The 21,546-nt window shown below is 38.8% G+C and overlaps 1 protein-coding gene across 8 annotated transcripts in view; it reads right to left on the reverse strand.

Annotated features, from left to right (window-relative positions):
• Positions 1 to 21,546, reverse strand: part of LOC104612164 (uncharacterized) — a 75,302-nt gene that overhangs the window by 28,957 nt on the left and 24,799 nt on the right. For all 8 annotated transcript variants that reach the window (XM_088894919.1, XM_088894915.1, XM_088894914.1 and 5 more), the window contains 2 exons: positions 20,769 to 20,851; positions 9,071 to 9,312 (listed from right to left, as the gene is read on the reverse strand). In XM_088894919.1, coding sequence (XP_088751045.1) covers positions 9,071 to 9,312; positions 20,769 to 20,851 — 325 coding nt within the window. The remainder of the gene's footprint in view (positions 1 to 9,070; positions 9,313 to 20,768; positions 20,852 to 21,546) is intronic.

The raw sequence follows: 21,546 nt of genomic DNA on the forward strand, positions 1-21,546 counted from the left end.
ATGGCTGCTCCACCCATTAAGCGTCTGACCAGGGCAGAAATGGCAGAACGCCGAGCAAGAGGCCAATGTTTCAACTGTGATGACCTCTACTCGGCAGGACATAGATGCAAGAGGCTTTTTTGCCTCCTCATCGATGAACAAGAGGAGGAGGAAGAAGAACCAGTCATATTCGAGCCAGAGATCTCTCTCCATGCGATCACTGGCATTAAAACTTCTCAGACCATGCAGCTACAGGCACAAATAGCAGGTCAACCGGTGCGCATTCTCGTCGATTCAGGGAGTACACACAACTTCATAAGTGAACATGTCGCCCTTCAGTTAAAACTGCCAATGGAGTTTCAACCGCGACTACAGGTAGCCGTCGCAAATGGTGAGAGAGTTCACAGTCCAGGAATTTGTAAGGACGTGCCGGTACAGGTCAATTCTGAACTGTTTCTTGCTGATTTATTTGTACTTTCATTGGATGGGTTCGATATTGTTCTAGGGGTCAAGTGGTTAATTACCCTAGGCCCGATTTTGTGGGACTTCAGTGCACTCACCATGACCTTCCACCTAAACGGAAAGCAAGTTTCATGGCACGGTTGCAGGGTTAAGGAAAAGACACCACAGGTCCATGCACTTCAGACAAAACCGGCAGCCATGGAAAAACTTCTCGTCGAGTTTTCAGATCTGTTCCAGGAACCCAAGGGCCTTCCCCCTCCTCGAACTTGCGACCATCGTATTCCTTTGGTGGCGGGTTCAGCACCAGTCGTTGTCCGGCCTTATCGCTACCCTCACTTACAGAAGGACGAGATAGAGAAACAATGTACAGAGATGCTGAACCAAGGAATCATACGCAAAAGTCACTCCCCCTTCTCTTCGCCGGTTCTGTTGGTGGCAAAGCAGGATGGAACGTGGAGGTTCTATTAGCACCAGTCGTTGTCCGGCCTTATCGCTACCCTCACTTACAGAAGGACGAGATAGAGAAACAATGTACAGAGATGCTGAACCAAGGAATCATACGCAAAAGTCACTCCCCCTTCTCTTCGCCGGTTCTGTTGGTGGCAAAGCAGGATGGAACGTGGAGGTTCTATGTTGACTATAGAGAACTCAATGACCGGACGATCAAAGATAAGTTCCCTATTCCCGTTGTGGACGAACTGCTGGACGAGTTGCATGGTGCCCAGTATTTCTCTAAGTTGGACCTCAAGTCCGGATACTTCCAAGTTCCCATGGCTCCTGGTGACGTGAAGAAGACTGCTTTTCGCCCCCACCATGGCCACTTCTAATTTTTAGTCATGCCATTCGGACTCTCCAACGCCCCATCTACATTTCAGTCACTAATGAACGAGGTATTCCAGCCCCATCTGCGCAAATTTGTTTTAGTTTTCTTTGATGATATTCTCGTTTACAGCCATTCATGGGTAGAGCATGTCGACCATCTGAGGACTGTTTTCGAGCTCCTACGCCAACACAAATTATTCCTGAAACGGTCCAAGTGCTCCTTCGAGGAGCGACAGGTTCTTTATCTCAGCCACGTCATCCATGGGCAGGGTGTGACAGTTGACAGTTCCAAGATTCAGGCTATAAAAGAATGGCCCAAACCTCAATCAGCCAAGGCCTTACGTGGGTTCCTCGGTTTAACGGGTTACTACCGCAAATTTGTACAAAACTATGGAGTGTTGGCAGCCCCGTTAACCAACCTGTTGAAGAAAAATTCCTTCCGGTGGGACGACGCAACAAATGAAGCTTTCCTGACACTGAGAAATGCCCTGTCTTCCACCCTTATCCTGCAATTACCTAATTTCGCCCTCGAATTTACAGTCGAGTGTGATGCTTCCGGAGTGGGTATCGGGGCCGTACTACAACAGCAAGGGCACCCGATTGCTTTCTTCAGTCGCAGACTGGCCAACCGGCACCTGAAGCTTCCAACCTATGAGCGCGAACTAATTGGCCTAGCCCGAGCCGTCCAGCACTGGAGGCCATATTTGTTGGGGCGGTCGTTCGTCGTCAAAACTGATCATTACAGCCTCAAATACCTGTTAGAGCAGCATCTCACCACTTCCCCTCAGCAGCATTGGGTTAGCAAAATGCTCGGGTTTAACTTCCGGGTGGAATATAAGGCGGGATCCTTAAATCGCGCAGCTGATGCCTTGTCTAGGCGAGATGAAGACGCGATGGTTCTGTGTAGCATTTCCCAACCTTGGATCTCTCTGTTTGACGACATTAAGAAGGCAGCACCACAATCCCCGGAATGGTCGCTCTTGCTACAACAGATCTAGTCCGACACCGCCGACCCCAATTGGTCACTTCAAGACGGGTTGGTACTGTATAAGGAACGAGTCCATCTTCCACCAGACTGCCCGTTGATCCCCACCATCATCACCAGCATCCATAACTCCACCCACGAGGGCATTCAAAAAACAATACACCACGTCCAGACTGATTTCCATTGGCGAGGTATGAAGACTTCTATTCGAGATTTTGTCCAGAATTGCTCCACATGCCAACAGCACAAATGGGAAAACCTACACCCGGCAGGCCTCCTTCAGCCCCTTTCCATCCCGACACAGATCTGGACCGACATCTCCATAGACTTCATTGAGGGACTACCCAAGGTAGGTGGCAAATCAGTTCTCTTCGTGATAGTCGACCGCTTCTCTAAATACGCCCACTTCATTCCTCTATCACACCCGTACAATGCCACTTCGGTTGCCCTCGCCTTCTTTACACATGTCTTTCGCTTACATGGGTTACCAGAATCCATAGTCAGCGATAGAGACCCGGTTTTCACTAGTGCCTTCTGGAAAGAATTATTCCGGCTACAAGGCACCACCCTGGCCTACTCATCAGCTTACCAGCCACAAACCGACGGTTAGACGGAAGTGGTTAACCGCACAATCGAGATGTATCTCCGCTGTTTCGTAGGCAATCAACCACGACGGTGGGTGGATTGGCTCCCTTGGGCCGAGTACTGCTACAACACAGCCTACCATTCTTCCCTCGGCATGACTCCCTTTCGCGTCGTTTATGGCAGGGATCCTCCCCGCTTGCTGTCCTACGAGCCGAGTTCTACTCGTTTGGAAGCAATTGATCACTCCTTACAAGAACGCGACACCCTCCTAGCCGATGTCCGCCTTCGCTTACAGCAGGCCCAGCTCCGCATGAAGCTCCACTATGACAAGCACCACCGGGAACTGTCATTCGATACAGGACAATTTGTTTGGTTGAAACTCCAGCCCTACCGGCAACGCTCCTTGCGCCACAAAGCTGCCCCGAAGCTGGCCCCTAAGTTCAATGGGCCCTACAAGGTTCTACGACGGATTGGCAGTGTGGCCTACCAGCTGGAATTGCCGGAAACCAGCCGGATTCATGATGTCTTCCAAATCTCCTTGCTGAAGCCATTTAGGGGTGTTCCCCCGGACCAAGTTCCCTCCCTGCCACCCTCGAAAGATGGCAAGCTGGTCCCCCAACCTAAAGTTGTCTCCCGCTCTCGTTTCAATCGTGGAATCCTTGAAGTCTTGGTGGAATGGTGTAATTTACCATCAACAGAAGCCACATGGACCCCATTGGTAGAGTTCCAAGCCACATATCTAGAGTTCAAGCTTGAGGACAAGCTCGTAGTCCAGGAGAGGAGTAATGTTATGGACGCCTTCCTCGGGAAGACGTACCATCGCCGCCGGCAGCAACAGGCACCTGACCCACTGCCAGCAGCAGTAGTGATTCAGTGATGCTCATCCTACCCAATTCGGCAACAGCAGCCTTATCTAGATTAGATTAGCTCATCTTATTGTTCTTATCTCTTATCTTATCTTGTTAGTAGCTTATCAAATTATGTTCTTATCTCTTATCTTATCTTGTTAGTAGCTTATTAGATTAGGATTAGCTTATCTTATCCTTAGCAAGATAGAACTGGAAGTCTCCCTATTCAGCAAGGAGACTCCCTTTGATTAGGACTCTTGTAATCTCCTATTTAAGGAGACCCCATTATTGAATGAGATATCGAATATTCAGTTCAAGAAGTGAGTTAGGAGAGTTGGTGATCTCTTGAACAAATCACCAGAGGCGCCAAGATAGGTTCATCAAGAGCAGGAAGGAACAAGGGAAAACAGGAGGTTTTCCCCGTGGACCGACCCGTGATGAGATCCTATTCCCAGGCCCTCAACAGTGGGTCTTGGAAAAGAAAGCAGTTTAAAATAGGTATATGGACCTAATTAGGGATATGTATGAAGGGGCAACAACCAATGTTAGAACACAATTGGGAGAGACTTCAAATTTTACAGTTACTATGGATCATGACCAAGGTTCAACACTTAGCCCTTATCTATTTGCATTGATCATAGATGAATTGATTAATGATATTCAGGAGGAATTTCCAATGGTGCATGTTGTTTGTGGATGACATTGTTTTAATTAATGAAACTAATGAAGGATTAAATGCAAAATTAAGCTTATGGACAAATACCTTAGAAGTAAGAGGTTTTAAAATAAGTAAGACTAAAATAGAGTATATGACATGTAAATTTAGTAATAACAAGAGTGTAAATCACGATACACTTAGGATTGGAGACCAAGAGATAACTCAACGTGACCATTCCCAGTACCTTGGTTCAATAATTCATAACAAGGGAGAGATTGAGGAGCAAGGTTTAAAGCTGAAGCTTTGGTTTTTTAGCGGGTTGTGAAACCAATGATAAGGTTTCACGCTAGTAATAAAATACATGGGGCCCTCACCTTTCACAGTGGGACCCATGAATTTATTACTGGCATGGAACCTCAGCATTGGTTCCACAACCCGCTGAACAGCCAAAGCGTTCAGCTAATCCGAATTCGAGATTGAGGAGGATGTCACCCAAAGAATTAAAGTAGGATGGGCAAAATGGAGTGGTGCATTTGGACTATTATGTGTTAGGAGAACACCACTTATATTAAACGAAAAATCCTACAAAACAGTTGTAAGGCCAGCCATGTTGTATGGAGCAGTGTTGGGCAGTCAAGAAACATGTTCACTTGTCCAAAAAATGAATGTGGTAGAAACATGAGTGCTAAGATGGATGAGTAAAAAAACTAGAAAGGATAAGATTAAGAATGAAGTTATCCCTAGGAATGTAGGAGTAGCTCCAATAGGTGATAAAATGAGAGAGCAAACTAAGATGGTTTGGGCATGTGCATAGAAGACCACTAACTGCACTAGTTAGAAGAAGTGATTTGTTACACATTGGAGGGCCTAGAAGAGCTCGGGAAGACCAAAAAGGACATGAGAAACAAGATCGGCGAAATAGGATTCATGTAGTCGACCCCATATAGTTGGGATGAGAAATGGATGGTGATGATGTTAAGTTGGTGGATCAGTCGGAAGGGAAGAAACCTGTTGGGTGTAGATGGGTATTTACAGTAAAATACAATACAAATGACTTAGTTGAAAGATACAAGGCCCAACTTGTTGCAAAGGGATACACACAAACTTATGATATTGATATATTAAGGAACCTTTGCACGGTTGCACCAATCACCAAGATGAACACCATCAGAGGATGGATGTTAAAAATGCCTTCCTTAATGGTGATGTACGAGACGAGGTATATACAGAATTACCCCTAGGTTTTATGATACAGATGTAGGAAAAAAAGTTTGTCGACTAAAGAAGCCTTTGTATGGTCTAAAGCAATGTTATAAAAACGCAAGGCAAAAAAAAAAATCATGGGGCAATTTGTGCTTGAGGCACAAGGTGCAAAAAAGCAAATATTAAACATAATATTAATAAAAAAATATGAACTTAAATTTTAAAATAAATGTTTTTTTCACCTATTATCTGAAATTAAAATACATAAACATAACATGTAAAGTGTATTCAAATGAAAATATAAAAATAAAATCAAGCATATAAAACATATACAAGCATGTAAAACCCTCAATCTCTTTTTTTCCTTAATTGCATTACTTAAAATAGCTAATGTGATGTAAAACATCTTGCATTCCTATTTCTACGAACCACCTTTGTACCAAGCCCCTCGAGGCAAGCCCAAACAAGTCCGTTTTAAGTCTTAATTCTTAATTTGTACACAAAAAATGATTTTATAAATTTAATTGTTTTTTAATAAAATATTTTATTAGGATGAATGAATGAACAACATTAGAAAAAAGGAGGTCCTCAAAGCTTTGGTGTGCAAAGTGAGCAAATGTTGTTCATTCATTCATCCTTATAAAATATCTTCTTAAAAGGCATTTAAAAATATAAAATCATTTTTCGTGTAGGGGTTAAGAATAAGTCCCTAACATGGACTTGTTTGGGCTTGCCTTAAGGGGCTTGGCCGGGGTTCCACCCCTTAGACCTAGCCACTAGGTTCAAAAAGAACAAAAAGCACAATAAAAAAGTGCATGACTAGGCTAAAGCGCAAGGACACTAGGTGCATACCTATGTGCCTCGCTTGAGCACCTAGGCACACCTTTTAAATCATTGGTTTGAAGCAATCTCCAAAGTCATGGTTTGAAAGATTTAGACTTGCCTTGGAGAAGTTTGGCTATGTACAGGCCTAGTCTGATCACACCCTTTTTATCAAGAAAGCAGGCCCTTCCTTGACTGTTGTGTATATTGACGATATTATGGTGATAGGCAATGACACTTTTGAAATTGATTCTTTTTTTTTTTTTTTGATCAATAACAAAAAATGATTCTCTTAAGCTTCTACTTAATAAGGAGTTCGAAATGAAAGACTTGGGTAATCTGCAATATTTCTTGAGAATTGAAGTGACTCTAAACATGGCATTTTTTTATCTCCAAACGGAAATATGTCCTTGATCTATTAGAAGAAATTGGAAAATTAGGAGTTAAACTTGCCAACACACCTATTAAGTAGAATCATAAGTGTAGAAGGTAGTGAGCCTCTTGAAGACAAAACTATGTTTCAACGGTTGGTTGGGAAACTTCTTTATCTTTGTTTGACACGGTCCAACATTTCTTATGTTGTCAGTGTTGCTAGTTTGTACATGCATTCTCCTAAAACAACCCATCTACTTGTAGTTGAAAGGATCCTTATCTACTTGAAGAGATGTCCAAGCCATGGCATACTCTTAAAAAATAATTGTCATATGAAAATAGAGGTGCACACAAATGCCGATTGGGTCAAGTGTGTTGATGATAGGAGATCTACCTTATATTGTGCCTTTGCTGGAGGGAATCGTATTTCATGGAGTAAGAAACAAAATGTTGTTGCCCATTCTAATGCTAAGGCAGAGTGCAAGTCCATGCCTAATGATGTGGCGAAAGTGTTATGGATGAGATTCTTACTTAAGGTGTTGGGCATCAAATCTAAAAGGCCCTTGATGTTGTATTGCGATAACCAGGCCCCATAATCCAATACAACATGATAAAGCAAAACATATACCGACATTTTATAGAGTTGCTTCTCAAGAACTGTGTCTTCCTTATGTTGTCTCTAATATGCAGCTTGCTGATCTCTTCACCAAAGTAGTTACCAAAATCAAGTTAGAGACAGATTTACACGAGTTGGGAATGACCAATATCTATTCTCAACCAAGGTTCAAAGTATCGATACGATGGGCGTATCGTATCGTAACTTTTGAAAAAGATACGGTCCGAAACGCCTGTTTCCAGGTGTTTCGGACCCCCAACTTTTTTTAAAAATAAAAACATCTTATAAGCTTCCCAAAAAACCAAACTTTGAAAAAAAAAACTAAAAAAAAAGTGTGTATCGGCCATTTCTAACTACCGATACGATACGGCCAAAATGCGTATCGTATCGATACTTTGAACCTTGTTCTCAACTTTTGGATAAAAAAAAAAATTGTCTATTCCCCTTGAGGGGGAGTGTAGAGATACAATTCTGTAGACTTGTGCTTCCCTTATTTGTTTATTCTTATTGTTTTTTCTTTCTTATATAGGCGGCACTGACTTTTATTTGCAAACATATATACAAAAGTAATGGGGTGGTAAGACCACAACTAACTACACCCCTTCTCTCATTCTCTCTTCGCTCTTTTCTCTTCTTCTCCTTTCTTCTGTTTTGTTCTTCTTTCTCTTTTTTCTTGTTGAATTTACATCATAATAGCTCAACTATTAAACTTTCAGCCAAGTAAACATAGTGAAGTTAATTTAAGAAATTACTTCAATAAAATAAAAAAATGTACTAATTGTTATTTTTGATAAAAAAATATTAATAGAACTTTTGAAATTAATAAAACTACATTTTGTTACAATTAATAAAAAGGGTAAAGTTTCTTAACATTAGTAATAAAAATAATATCCATAGTTCCATACAAAATTAATTTAAAATTAATATAAAATTAACACAAAACTATTGAACAATAATAAAACTAATATATTTAAGAAAATAAGTAATACAAAATAATACAAAGTTTTTTACTTTTAAAATTTGTTCTTCTTGATTTCAATCAAATTTATTTAAATGTTGTTTAAACTGAACATTAATAAATTTTATGGTTTGGTTGGCTTGAAACGAGGGGGAGGGGAGGGGTAATAGTCATATCTTCAAAGGTTCAGCATTGTCAATCCCTCAAGGAGTTTAGAAACTTCTCAGCAGTTCAGTTCCCAATGGAACAAATAATTGGTGGTTGATTTGTTCTATTTGAGCATTTTTGTATATGTTGTGAATGGTCTATATTGTGTGTCCCTTCTTCTTAAAGGGCCTTTTTTGTAATTCTGGGGGTTCTTCCCTTGATCTATAGTGCAAATCAATTTACTTACCTCTCAAAAAAAAATCATTATATTTATAAAATTCATAAAAATTATAAATAAAAAAATAAATTTATTTAAGTTAATAAAAACGATTAGAATAAAGATTTAATAAAAATAAAGCGTAAAAAATTAATTCCAACCAGTGCATATAAATGTATATGTTATATTAGACCACAATAATTTTGACTGGAATAATATGATGAAGTGAAAGTAGTGCTAAATTCTTGTTGAAGTTTGTCAAGAAGCAAATAACAAACAATTAGAATATACAAAAAACTAGAAAACAAAAATGAACTAGCAAACTCATCTAACATCAAAGTAGAAAAAAGGAAATTGTAATAAATGCATAACTGAAACAAGGAGAAAAGGACCCACCCCCAATTGTATAATACATGAGGGATCATGTCTATGCCAGTTCTTGGATCCACCATCGAAAGAAAGCATTCCTCCATAATAGTAAGAGCCACAGCTAACTTTGAGTTGCATTCAGCCATCAGTGCAAACTTTTGTGCAGAAAGGACTTTTGGATCACCATGAATACATCGCAGAAGAGTCCAAGAAAAGCCATCCTCAATACGGTTTGGCGCACCAACACGGGAACGAAGACCAGAATAAACCTGCATCCAACAGTGAATCAAGTTCTTAAAAGTAAGTCAATTACCCTTTTCAGAATACTAGTAGTTGCAAGAGATCAATCATAATTTATAGCAGACTCCAATCATTTGAAACATTCCATTTTTTTCACTTTTGTACTATAAGAACCAATGAAAACATCAAACAAGCAAATACAATACAAAAATATGGTCATAAAAGGCTAGGCTAGGCTGGGTCGAGGGATTTGGAGATTTTATGATATTTTAACAGGATGGGAGAAAGGCTAGGCTGAGCCAAACCCAATCAGAATGTAACTTAGGGTTGATGGATTTTAGGTTGGGCTAGGGCTAGGGTTGATAAAGGCTGGGTTGAGTTAGGGTTGGTGGTTTAGAACCTGAGTTTGGACTAGGGTTGAACTTAACCTGACCCAACCCACCCTGACCTACTTTTGTTATATAAAGGGCTGTGATCAGGTCATATTCAGGTCGGATCCAGCGACATCCAAATCCAACCCAATAATTGAAACTTCAAATCTTCATCTGATCTGAGATCTGAAATCTGAAATATTGGGCATGGATCAGACATTCAGATTTAATCCAAATCCACCTTATTGTCATTGAAATCAAGAAAAATTAAGAAGTTTTAATCCAAATCCACCTTATTGTCGTTGAAATCAAGAAAAATTAAAAAGTTTTAATCCAAATCCACCTTATTGTCATTGAAATATTGGACTTGCATCAGACAGATTCAGACTCCATATGGGTTATATATGTGTTTACCTCAGATCTAATTCAATTATGAGCCAGTTCTGATCATTTTCCATATGGGTTATATATGTCAAGTCTATAAAGAGTCCTTGCAATTGAAATTGATAAAAGCTAATTTGATGAATAACTCTCATGTCTTTTATGTTCTAACAGAGAGAGTTATTCTCTTTCTTCCTAATCTGTAATCACTTGCTCATTCTTTGGACAGTGAGCTGCTTACATGTTCTATTCTTTATCTTTATTCGCCCAATTACCAGTCTTCACTCTAGAATGCTCACCAAGAGATATAAAGGCTGTAGAAACTCTTAGCCATCCATCATCAAACTCAGTGATTGATAATCAGTTCCCTATGATTTCAAGTAAATCCTGAAGTGACTCTACATTGGTGATAAGAGCTTCCCTCTAGAAATCTCACCAACAGATAATAAAAGGTGACTCTACAATCACCTGTCTTCACTCTAGAAAGCTGACCAGCAGATTTAAAAGCTGGAGAAACTCTTAGCCATCCATCATCAAACTCATTGATTGACAATCAGTCTCTATGATTTCAATTCTGAAGTGGCTCTACATTGGTGATAATAACCTCCCTATAAATGGTTTTGGCAAATGGAAAAATAGTAATATTGATTCTTTTTCTGCTTTTTTTTTTATGAATATAATATTGATTCTTTATCCAAGTACCTGGTAAGAATTAAATTATCATTTCTCTAGGAGTGATGCTTGTATTAGAACTTTCTTTACTAAATTTCTTTTTCTCTTACAAAGCCATGAAGCCACTGGTTTATTTTCCTAGATGAACTGGGATACATGCTGAAGGTGTGATCAGGTTGTCATGGGATGGATTTCTTCAACTGTGGAAGGCCCTGGAACCTCATATTTCTCATATAAAAAGGTAGAGCCTTGGCTACTCCCATGAACCACTCGTTGAGGTAGCTCCTAAGATCAGCAAATGATTTAGCAGAGTTCTTCTTCCCCTTTGTTCGGTTATTCCTCAACATCTCTACAACGGTCCAAAGTCCTCTGCAACTACCTTTTTCTGGTTCTAATTTCTAATCTCCTCCCATCATCCAGTGTCTCTTTCTGTCTTCACTGACGCTCTTTCTTTTTTACTCTAGTTTTATCCTCTCTCTCTCTCTCTCTACGATCCTTCTTGCTTGCTCCATCCGTGTGTTTCAGGCGAATCATATTATGTAATATGTATTCCCACGCATCTCTGACGAGATCTAAACTGTCAATCCGCCGAGTAGCCGGAACCCAACAGTTGAACTTGCATCCATTTTTCAATCAAGCAAGAGGTTCAGCTGCTGCTACTACTACTTCTTCTTCTGTACCGGCAAACTTGCTTACTAAGTCGACCAATAACACTGATAAACAAAAGGACTTCGTTTTCATTTATCAAAAAAAAAAAAAAGTACTTTGTTTTCAGTTTGTTATTGAGGTCTCTTTCAGGGATTGTTGTGGACTCGGGTCTAGGATTTTGGTTGTGGTCTTTTGCTGCTGTTGCTGCTGGAAATTCGTCAGTCTCTTTAGCTGATTTTCACCAACAATGGCTTTGGAGGAAAAGCGGCACCCAAAGACTTTCCATGATGGGGGGAAAGAGAAGAACCCCGAGTTTCTTTTTGGATTTATTTTGTTTTCTTCTAAATTTTTCCATTTTCCAACTGTTTTGTTTAATCAGTTTGGTAAATTAAGTGGGAAGTTTTGAAATCATAACAGTGATGGATTATTGAAATCAGGAGTTCAGTTGTTACGCCTATACTTGAATAATGCTTCTTGAAACTGTTGGAATCCAATTTCAGATAGCATCATCACCAACCTGATGCATGTAAGTCATCAGCATTTACATAAAGAATTTCATGAATTAATGCTGAACTTTTTTAATGATCAAAATTATGCTTTTCTTTCTCTGTACAGGATGGTTTCTACCACTAATGTTAAACCAAGATCAGTTTATTTACTCCATTGGAAACTTTTATCTTACATTGTTTTCTTCATGCATGTATGTATGTGAGAAAAGGATTTAAATCATTTAGGAAAAAGGTTTTTTAATCATGTCAACTAGAGTTTTTCCCTACATGACATCCCCCATTTTCTGTCACAAGGATGAAATATGTGATGGATCTGAACAAACCATCAAATGGTGGATCAATTAGATTGGCCATGTGTTAAATCATTCAGTTCACATTGTCCTTTATTTAACAAGTTTTTATATATCGGCCAGCTAGAGAATTGATTCCAAGAAATCTGGTGATGCCAAACGTGATTTTGTTTCTAATAAACAAAAATCAGATGATTGTGCCAAACATACCTACCAATTCTCTGGATGAAAATTCTTAGAATCCATCCTTTTCTGAAAGGATTCTAAGAATGAGAATTTTCAGAATTGATACCAAACGGGGCCTTAGCTTTCTGTTAATTGTAGTGATATTGTACCATTTCTGTTTTTTAATAAATAAATAGAACCTTTTATTAATTTGGAAATATTAGCACATACAAGCAGCCCTTGGAGAGGCGCGAGCTGTGATCTCTCCACTAAAGAAGAAAGCAAAAGCAAAAGTTAAAGTTGTGCCCAATACAAAAATTCCCTAGCTGCCCCTTGCTTGGCTAGACAGTCCGCCATGGCATTTGCTGATCTCCCCACCCATTGTATTCTTAGGTCCATGTTTTTTGTCAGAACCTTAAACTTTTTAATTTCATTCCTGAAGCACCAAACTCTGGGTTCTGTAACCAGATTATTACAACCTTTGAGTCACCATTTCTGTTTTTTCCCCTACTACTGAAATTTAATGACAGGATTTTTATTGAGCACACACACACACATATATATATATATATACAGAGAGAGAGAGAGAGAGAGAGATTATATGTAATACATGGTACAGTTATCCTTCAACAAATTTAAATATCTTCTTGATAATCCAACTATATAGCATTGTTCACAAACAAAGAATCTTGCATGAATCTATGATTTAGGTTTATCCAATAACAAATATAATTAGTTGGGTTTCTTTCTTTTCTTTCCTTTTTTTTTCATTTTCCAAATCAAAGCGGCAAGTGATTAGAAAAATAGCATCTAATTATCAATCTAAATTTCTAACTGCTAAAATAGATTTTATGTCACTTAGCAATTAACACCATATGCAAACAAAAATTTCAAAGTAAATTGAAAGAAATAAGTTGAATTTCACCCAAAAAGAAATTACAGCTCACAATAAAAATTAATTATAGTTCAAATTTTTTTTCTTTTTTTCAAAACAGAGTAACAAGTAAATAATAGAATAACTTAACAAAGTATACATTGTATAGTACCACATGACCTTCAATTTTAAGAGACGACATGATCATAAAACAGAGGAAAAACATTATACAGAGTTATTAACATATCTGCTCGACAATAAGAACTTCAGAATTTTCTAAAATGTAACAAAAAAGTTTAAAAATCATATAAAAAGGACAAGACAGGACAGTACAATTAAATATGACCACATTTTACCAAGATACAACATAATAAATAAAAAAAGAAAGAAAACAGAGTACATACCAAATGATGAAACTCTCAAGTACTGCTAAAGAAATACAGTTTATATATCAATAGGTTTCTGTATAAAAAATAAGGATCTTTGTACAAAAAGCTCTCACGTTTTGTAAATATCAAACACTGTAGTTTGTACTAACTACTAATATATAAAATGGGTGGAAGAGAGAAACCAAAATAAGCTCTTATTGTTTGATCATGAAGGATGATATTGATCTATAGTTATTTTTTTGAACAGCTTTAAATGAGTTTGTATCATCACCAATGCCACAAGGACTTCAGTTATATTATATATATCATCGTGTAGAGATCATATGTGCAAGAACGTTTTTTTGAGTGTGGGGTTAATTTGGAAGGGTCACACAAGATGCAGCTGCATAAGCACTTCCTCTACAGCTCTACCATCAAATCTTCCATCTCAAATCAATTGCTGGAGCTACCCATGTCAAAGTCCATTGTATAATCATGTTCAATAGTAGGAATTACAGAGGCTACAAATTTCAAGAACAAGAACAAGTACTTGTCAACTTATGGTTCATCTCCTCGTGACATTAGAACATCAATGATCTTTTTCATCACAGCACCATGCCTACATGGATGTACAGATGCATGCTTCCCTGGAAAATGAGGATGGTCCTCAACGGTCACTGTTTTGTGGGCTTGGTCTTGACTAACATCTTTAAGTACAAGCTCTGGTTCTAAGAGAATCCTTGACTCATCATATCCAGTAAGCCAAACACGTGGAGTTTGATAATACTTACCATATGTGACGCTAACATTATATGTTCGAGTCTGGAGAATATTGTCATCATCAGGTTCATGAGCCACAAGATATGTAGATTGAAGTGTTGCAGCATCTGTCTCAATAAGGTTATCAGGATCTTCATACTCTTCCATATCTGGAATATCTTCTTCCTCTTTACCACCAAAATATGAGGGGATTGAGTGAATAGTTTTGTTCTTGCTGATCTCTAAGGTCTCCATGGAAGGTAAATTTTCCTCCTCATCACACTTGGTTTCCTTTGGTTTCCCATGAGTTGCTAGTCAACCATCATTATCTTCATTATCAAGAAGAACTTCCCCTCCTGCAGCTTCATATTCTTCTTCCACAGATGCTGCACTTTGTAAACAAGGCACATTTCTAGTGATTAAATACTACTTATCAGGGGGTAAGTAGGACTTGCGTTTGCTCGGCTCCCCAGATTCCCAATACCAGGTAGGGCATTTGGAGACAAGATTATCGCTGGCAAGAATGAATTAGCTGATGCTAAGAACACCTTTCTTCTTGAATGCGGAGACCGTACGAGGCCCTGTAATCCTCTCGACGGTCCCTTTGAAGGCTTCATTATTGATATACAGTTATTAGTCCTAATGTTTTTGCACATAAAGTTAATTTTGACCTAGGGTTTCTTATTTTCTCAAATAATTTAAACTTTCCACGCTCTAAGACTTTCCAACTTATGTTTTGAAGGCCAGCTTCCATTAATCTCCTTCTCTAATACAGATTTGATAAAACACTGGTATACAACAGCTATGGGGCCTTAGCACTACAATATCTAGTTGTGGACTTTGTAGGGTGAAAGAAGATAATTTGAGTGATTAACAATGAAGAAAAGAGATGGACACCAGGAGCCAAGATCATGTACAAATCTCCATTTCCCATTGTCTTCCAAATCAATGCAATCATTAAACAGATTGTCTTTAGTCCCAGACCCTAAATCCTCTCCAGAATTTTTTTTCCTGATAAGCAAGTAAAAGATGAAATGTCATTAAAAAATACGAAGAAGAGGGTGAAGCGCCCTTGACTCATTTACAGAAGCTTCTATACATGTATACCTTTCAATCCCTCCATACACTTTGCATCAATAAAAAATGATAGAATTCCAACTGTTCAAAAACTATCTATAGGTATAAAAGAGTTCAAGACCTGCACCCATCGCACAAGACGAGACCATTCAAGATCTACAGGACAAGTTTACCCTTTTTCTTTTTTGATTGGAAATGGTAACTTTCATTCAATTAGTAATAAGTACAAATATTAACACCCGGAGATAGGGTGCTGATCCCTCAAAGTATCTCAGAATTACATCGAAGCCCTAAACAATTCCTCCCCAGTAACTCCTTGCATTGCTAGAGTATCAGCCAGTCCATTTGCTAATCTTCTAATCCACTTAAGAAGTACCTCAACCACTCTTGCTAGGCACCTGATTTCTCTTACAACCTGTCTAAGGGTCCAGATTCCCAAGCTGTTTCTTTGCATCCAACCTATTAACAACTTGGAGTCGCCCTCCACCTCAATTTGCTGTAGACCCATCTCTTTAGCCAATCTCAAACCTTGGCATAGGGCCAATGCTTCAGCTCTTCGTGAATCACCTACCCCTATTGGTCCTGAAAAAGGAGACAAAATTGTTCCTTCTCCATCTCTTAACACACCCCCAATACCAAATGGACCCGGATTTCCTTGAAGCTTCCATCAAAATTCAGTTTAATCCTTTGTTATTTTGAAGGTGTCCAACTTTCTTGCATAGCAGGTTTTGAGGGTGAAGAGCCAGCAACTGCACTCCAGCCTCTAATTATATCAACAACTGAAAAATCCTTGAATAATTCAAGTGTTTTCAACCAATGTGCAACCTTGATGGTGATGCATTCAATAACTTCCTCTTTTGATTTTTGTTGCCCTTGAAAAATTCTGTTGTTTCTCTTCCCGAACTGACCAAAAAATGGTTGCTCATGTAGTTCTCATTATTCTTCCCCTCTTCTTCGGCGGTCTAAAGAAGCTCGGGTCAAAAAGGCCCACCACACCTGGGGGAGGTAATGATCCAAAAACATTGTCTTTAATAGAGAAAAAATTGCCAGCAGCCCCATTTTGGTTTCCCTCAGTCCTCTTCTCAGCCCCAAGTCCCAAGAGTTCTCGTTAGCATAGATAGAGGAAATGACTTCGAACATGTTTAAAGAAAGGGAGTAAATATTCAAGATTCTATCCTTAAGAGAGGTGTCCCCAAGCCAAACATCCTCCCAAGATAAAATACCAGAAATAGCTTTCCAAGGAGAGTGTCGCCCTGGGGTCAAGACTAGCATCCCATCCATTTGCTACCAATCCATAGAAGCTAACTATCACCTTGTACCACAAAATATCCTGCCCCGAAGGTAGCCCCCATAGCTATTTTACCAACAATGCTATGTTTCTTAGTTTTATATTTCCAATGCCTAAACCCCCTTGATCTCGGATTCTAGAAACCATCTCCCACTTCACTAAATGATGCTTTTTTGAATCTCTTGGTTCCCAAAGAAAGTATCATGTGATCTTTTCTAGCTGATTGACAACCTTAACAAGTATTGTGAAGGTAGATAAGAAGAACACCATAAAGTTTGTTAGTGTTTACTTGATTTAAAGTGATTAAAGTGTATATTTGAGAAGCGATTTTTGTTGTCAAAATCAGTATAAGCAAGAAGACTTCGAAGCCCCCATCCAACCATCAATTAATGATTTTCACTGGCTTACTCACTAATGCCACCATGGAGATAGTGTACTTTTAGAGAAAATCAGAAAATTATCAAGCTACTGATGACTTAGCCAATAGGGTTTGTAAACCAGTGTGTCAGCCTCGGACCGGAAAAACCAATTTGGCCACTGTCACAGGTTGAGTGGTTCAACTATACAATTTAGTTGCCTGACTCACTCGTATAAAAAAAATGAAAAAAAAAAGAAATAAAAAGTAAATGGTTCCAGATTATCTTTACACCAAAATAAGCATAAAACAACATATACTGTACATTATCTCCAAGAGAGCAACATAAGAACTCACAATACAGCCCAGTACAATTGATCCCTTCCCACCCCCTGCTTTGCCAAAGCATCTGTTCTTTTTACCTACTGAAATTGTATGTCCATCCCCCTAGTTAGCCATTTGATTTCCCTTCTTTCATTAGCAAACTTCCAAAGCCCACTTCCCTTCCGTAACCAACTTAACACCAACTTTGAGTCCCTTTCAATAATTAACTTCTGTATTTTCAGTTCCTTGCTCTAATACCTTCCAGTACAGCATAGATCTCGGCTTTAAGAGAGTCCCCAACCCCAATGAAGCCTGAATACATTGCCATCACCTTCCCATCCTCATCTCTGAACACACCTCCTACACCTGAAGGGCCTGGGTTACCTTCACTACTCCCATCAAAAAATAGCTTTATAAAACCATTGCTAGGTGGTGACCACATAGGAGAAGCAGAAAACCGAGCTGGAGCAGAGTTGGCCACTTCCACCCAATTGGTCAGTAACATACCTGTAAAAACATCATCAAACAGCTGCACAGATTTTAGCCACTACACCACCCTAACTGTTATAACCTCAATAACACCTTCTTTACATCTTTCCTTTCCTCCCATAGATTCTAGCAAGTAGCAGCCCTCACACATCTTCACATAATCCTTCCCCTTATCTTTGGCCATCCAAGGAAGGAGGAGCTAAACAAACTTTGGATGTTTGACGGGCAAGAAATTAATAAGTGGTAAGAGCTTTCACCATTAGCCTTACAGAGAATGCACCAACTCGGAAACAAGCACCAATAAGGCCTTTTCCTTTGGAGTAAGTCACAAGTGTTACATCTTTCTAAGAAGGCTTCCCAACAGAAATCTCCAATCCTTGGAGGAATCAGCTCACCCCAAACTTCCTTTACTGGGAAATTTTGTGCAAGATTACTGGTAGAATGCAAGAGGGACTTAAAAAAGGAAGCACAAGTGAATATCCCAGAGGGAGCTAGAGTCCACAGTCTCTTATCCCTCTCAGAGGGATCCAACACCACCCCACTTAAGATTTGAATCAAATTCATTACATTTTCAGCTTCTGAATCCCTTAAGCCTCTCCTAAACCACAGATCCCAATCAAACCCAAAGTTAAACTCGGAAGGAACCAAAAAACTAGACACAACCTTGCCTTTGTACCGGGAGAGTGAGAATAGGTAAGGAAATTAGTCTTTCAAAGGTAATTCACACACCCAAATGTGCCCCCAAAATTTTACCCGATTCCCAGAATAGAGGTCATACCTGATGTGTTGCAAAAAAGAAGGTAGAATGGCATGTATGGATTTCCAAGGAGATGCTCCAATTGACCTTGCCAAAGACCATGTATCCCAGCCATCCTTTGCCTGACCATGAATACTCAAAATTCACCTTCCAACCTCCACAACCATTTACCTAACAAAGCTTCATTTTTCTTTTGAACATTGCCTAATTCTAACCCTCCATCAGCCCTACTTTTAGAGACCAATTCCCAATTTACCCTATCCTCCTTTTCCTCCCCTGGTTCCCACAAGAAGTCCCTCATCAACTTTTCCAATATTCTACAAATCTTTGCTGTGATTCTAAAAACTGACAAGTAATACACAAGCAGACTTGCCAATGTAAACTTAATCAATTGATTCTGCCACCCAGAGATAAGTAATTCTTCTTCCAAGAGGCTAACTTCTTCTAAAATCTATCAATTACAAGGCTCCAAAAGCTCTTTCTTCGGGTTATCCCCTAGAAGCATCCCCAAATAATGCATAGGCCATTGAGCTACCACACACCCTAAAGCTTCAGCCCTTTCCCTTATAGCTCTCTCTTTCATATTAACCCCCACCACACAGCTCTTATCAAAATTCACCTTCATATTTGACATCTGTTCAAATACTTGAACCACCAACTTCAAATTTCTGGTCCATCTCACATCCTCCCCCTCACAAAACAAGATAGTATCATCAGCAAACTGTAAGTGGGTAATAGGTATACTATCTTTTCTAACCCTCCACCCCCTCACAAGACTTCTCGAATTTGCTCTCTCAACTAACCTCCCCAACACTTCTGCAATCAAGGTGAAAAGGAAAGGGGAGATAGAGAGAGAGAGAGAGAGAGGGTTCCCCTATCTAATTCCCTTAATATTTGGAAAGTGATCCACTACAGTTCCACTCACCATGATAGAATAATGACAAGTCTCAATACAACCCAGTATCCATTTGCACAATTTCTTCCCGAAACCAAAACAATCCAACATTTGCATCAAAAAAGACCAATCAACCATGTCATAAGCCTTTTCTAAGTCCAACTTGCACACAATCCCTTTCTTCCTTGTTCTCTTCAGATCCTCCACACACTCATTGGCAATCAAGGTGAAAAGGAAAGGGGAGATAGAGAGAGAGAGAGGGTTCCCCTATCTAATTCCCCTAATATTTGGAAAGTGATCCACTACAGTTCCACTCACCATGATAGAATAATGACAAGTCTCAATACAACCCAGTATCCATTTGCACAATTTCTTCCCGAAACCAAAACAATCCAACATTTGCATCAAAAAAGACCAATCAACCATGTCATAAGCCTTCTCTAAGTCCAACTTGCACACAATCCCTTTCTTCCTTGTTCTCTTCAGATCCTCCACACACTCATTGGCAATTAAAATTTGATCCACAATCAGTCTATTTCCCACAAAAGCTTCTTGGTTATGTGAAATTAGATCTGGAAGCATCTCTCTAATTCTTCTAGACAGAACCTTAGCAATTATCTTATACAAGCTATTAACCAAACTAATGGGTCTAAAGTCTCTCGGTTGACTTGCTCACATTTTCTTTGGGACTAAAGCTAAAAAGGTTGAGTTCAGTCCCAGAAGATTTATCATCCCTCCTGGAAAAATGGTGCAGATGTACTTTATAACACCCACTAGCATATGTACTTGGGGTAACTTTGACAATTGACCATGTCAACATTCCTAAGAAGTGGGCATCCAGAATACAGCTTTGGCTGCCAGTACCCAGTCCAAACTGTCCAAACATTCAGTCTGATCCAAGCCTAAGAAAATGACCCCAACTTTGCATCCAAACTAGAACTACATAATAACTTCGAAGTTCCAATAACAAGATTGATTTTTTTATTAGCAATAGCTAGATTGACTTTCCCAGGACGTTACTGTACCAGTTTAACATTAACATAAATAAATTGTTGTCTTAACTAAAAAATACACACCATGTTTCTGGTAATATTCAAGTTTAGCATTACAAATGTCAGAATATATCATGAATATCTTCTCTAGGTAAACTAGGTGCTCACTTGTTTAACCAAATCTGAACAAATAATAATAATAATAATAATAATAACAACAACAACAACAACAACAACAACAACAACAACAATAATAATAATAAACACATACCTCTTGACAATCCCCTCCACAAAACCATGTTTCAAAAACCATTCCCTTATGCATACCCTTTTCATGTATACATGCTTCATGATCTGTTGAAAAAAAAAATTACAAGTTTGAGTAGCCATAGCTCAATCAAAAAAAAAAAAAAAAAAATGAGTAACCATAGATGTCTAAATGATCCTGGGCAGTTTTACTTATGAATTTAAAGTCATACCATTAGGCACATCATATCTCTTTTTTCTAAAGTAGAAAATGTTTTATTGAAAAAAAAAATGCAAGGGATTGGTGAGATAATACTCCACCAAAAAAGCCTCTCATAAAAAGACAATGCATTGACTCAAACATTTAAACATACTCTACAACCAAATCTACAAAATTTTACATCCACAAGAAAACTGATTATTCATTTATTAGGAATCATTTTCAGTGATTGAGATTAGAAGACAATTCATTTCAAATAGAACGGAAAAGGACCAAATTCAAATCAATGTCAGTGGTCAACCCAGTTGGTTTGATGGGTCTATCCAAATTTGGTCCATAATTACCTGGTCCATTGGCTTATTCAGCCAAATTCAGGTCTCCATATATTGAAAAAGTTTAGGGGGCACATTGTGATCAGTATGACCCAAAAATGATCTTCAATGGAATGATAATTATGTTCTAACCAAATTCTCCTTGATTATTTACTTTATACCAGTTCAAAGTGCAGTCCATGAACACCACATTTATTAAGTTCAAAGTGCAGTACTCATGGAACATTTCAAGTCTCCAGCCAAAATTCAAA

The sequence above is a fragment of the Nelumbo nucifera genome, chromosome 1 (genome assembly GCF_055504915.1).
Source record: "Nelumbo nucifera cultivar China Antique chromosome 1, China Antique-T2T, whole genome shotgun sequence".
In the NCBI taxonomy this organism is placed as follows: domain Eukaryota; kingdom Viridiplantae; phylum Streptophyta; class Magnoliopsida; order Proteales; family Nelumbonaceae; genus Nelumbo; species Nelumbo nucifera.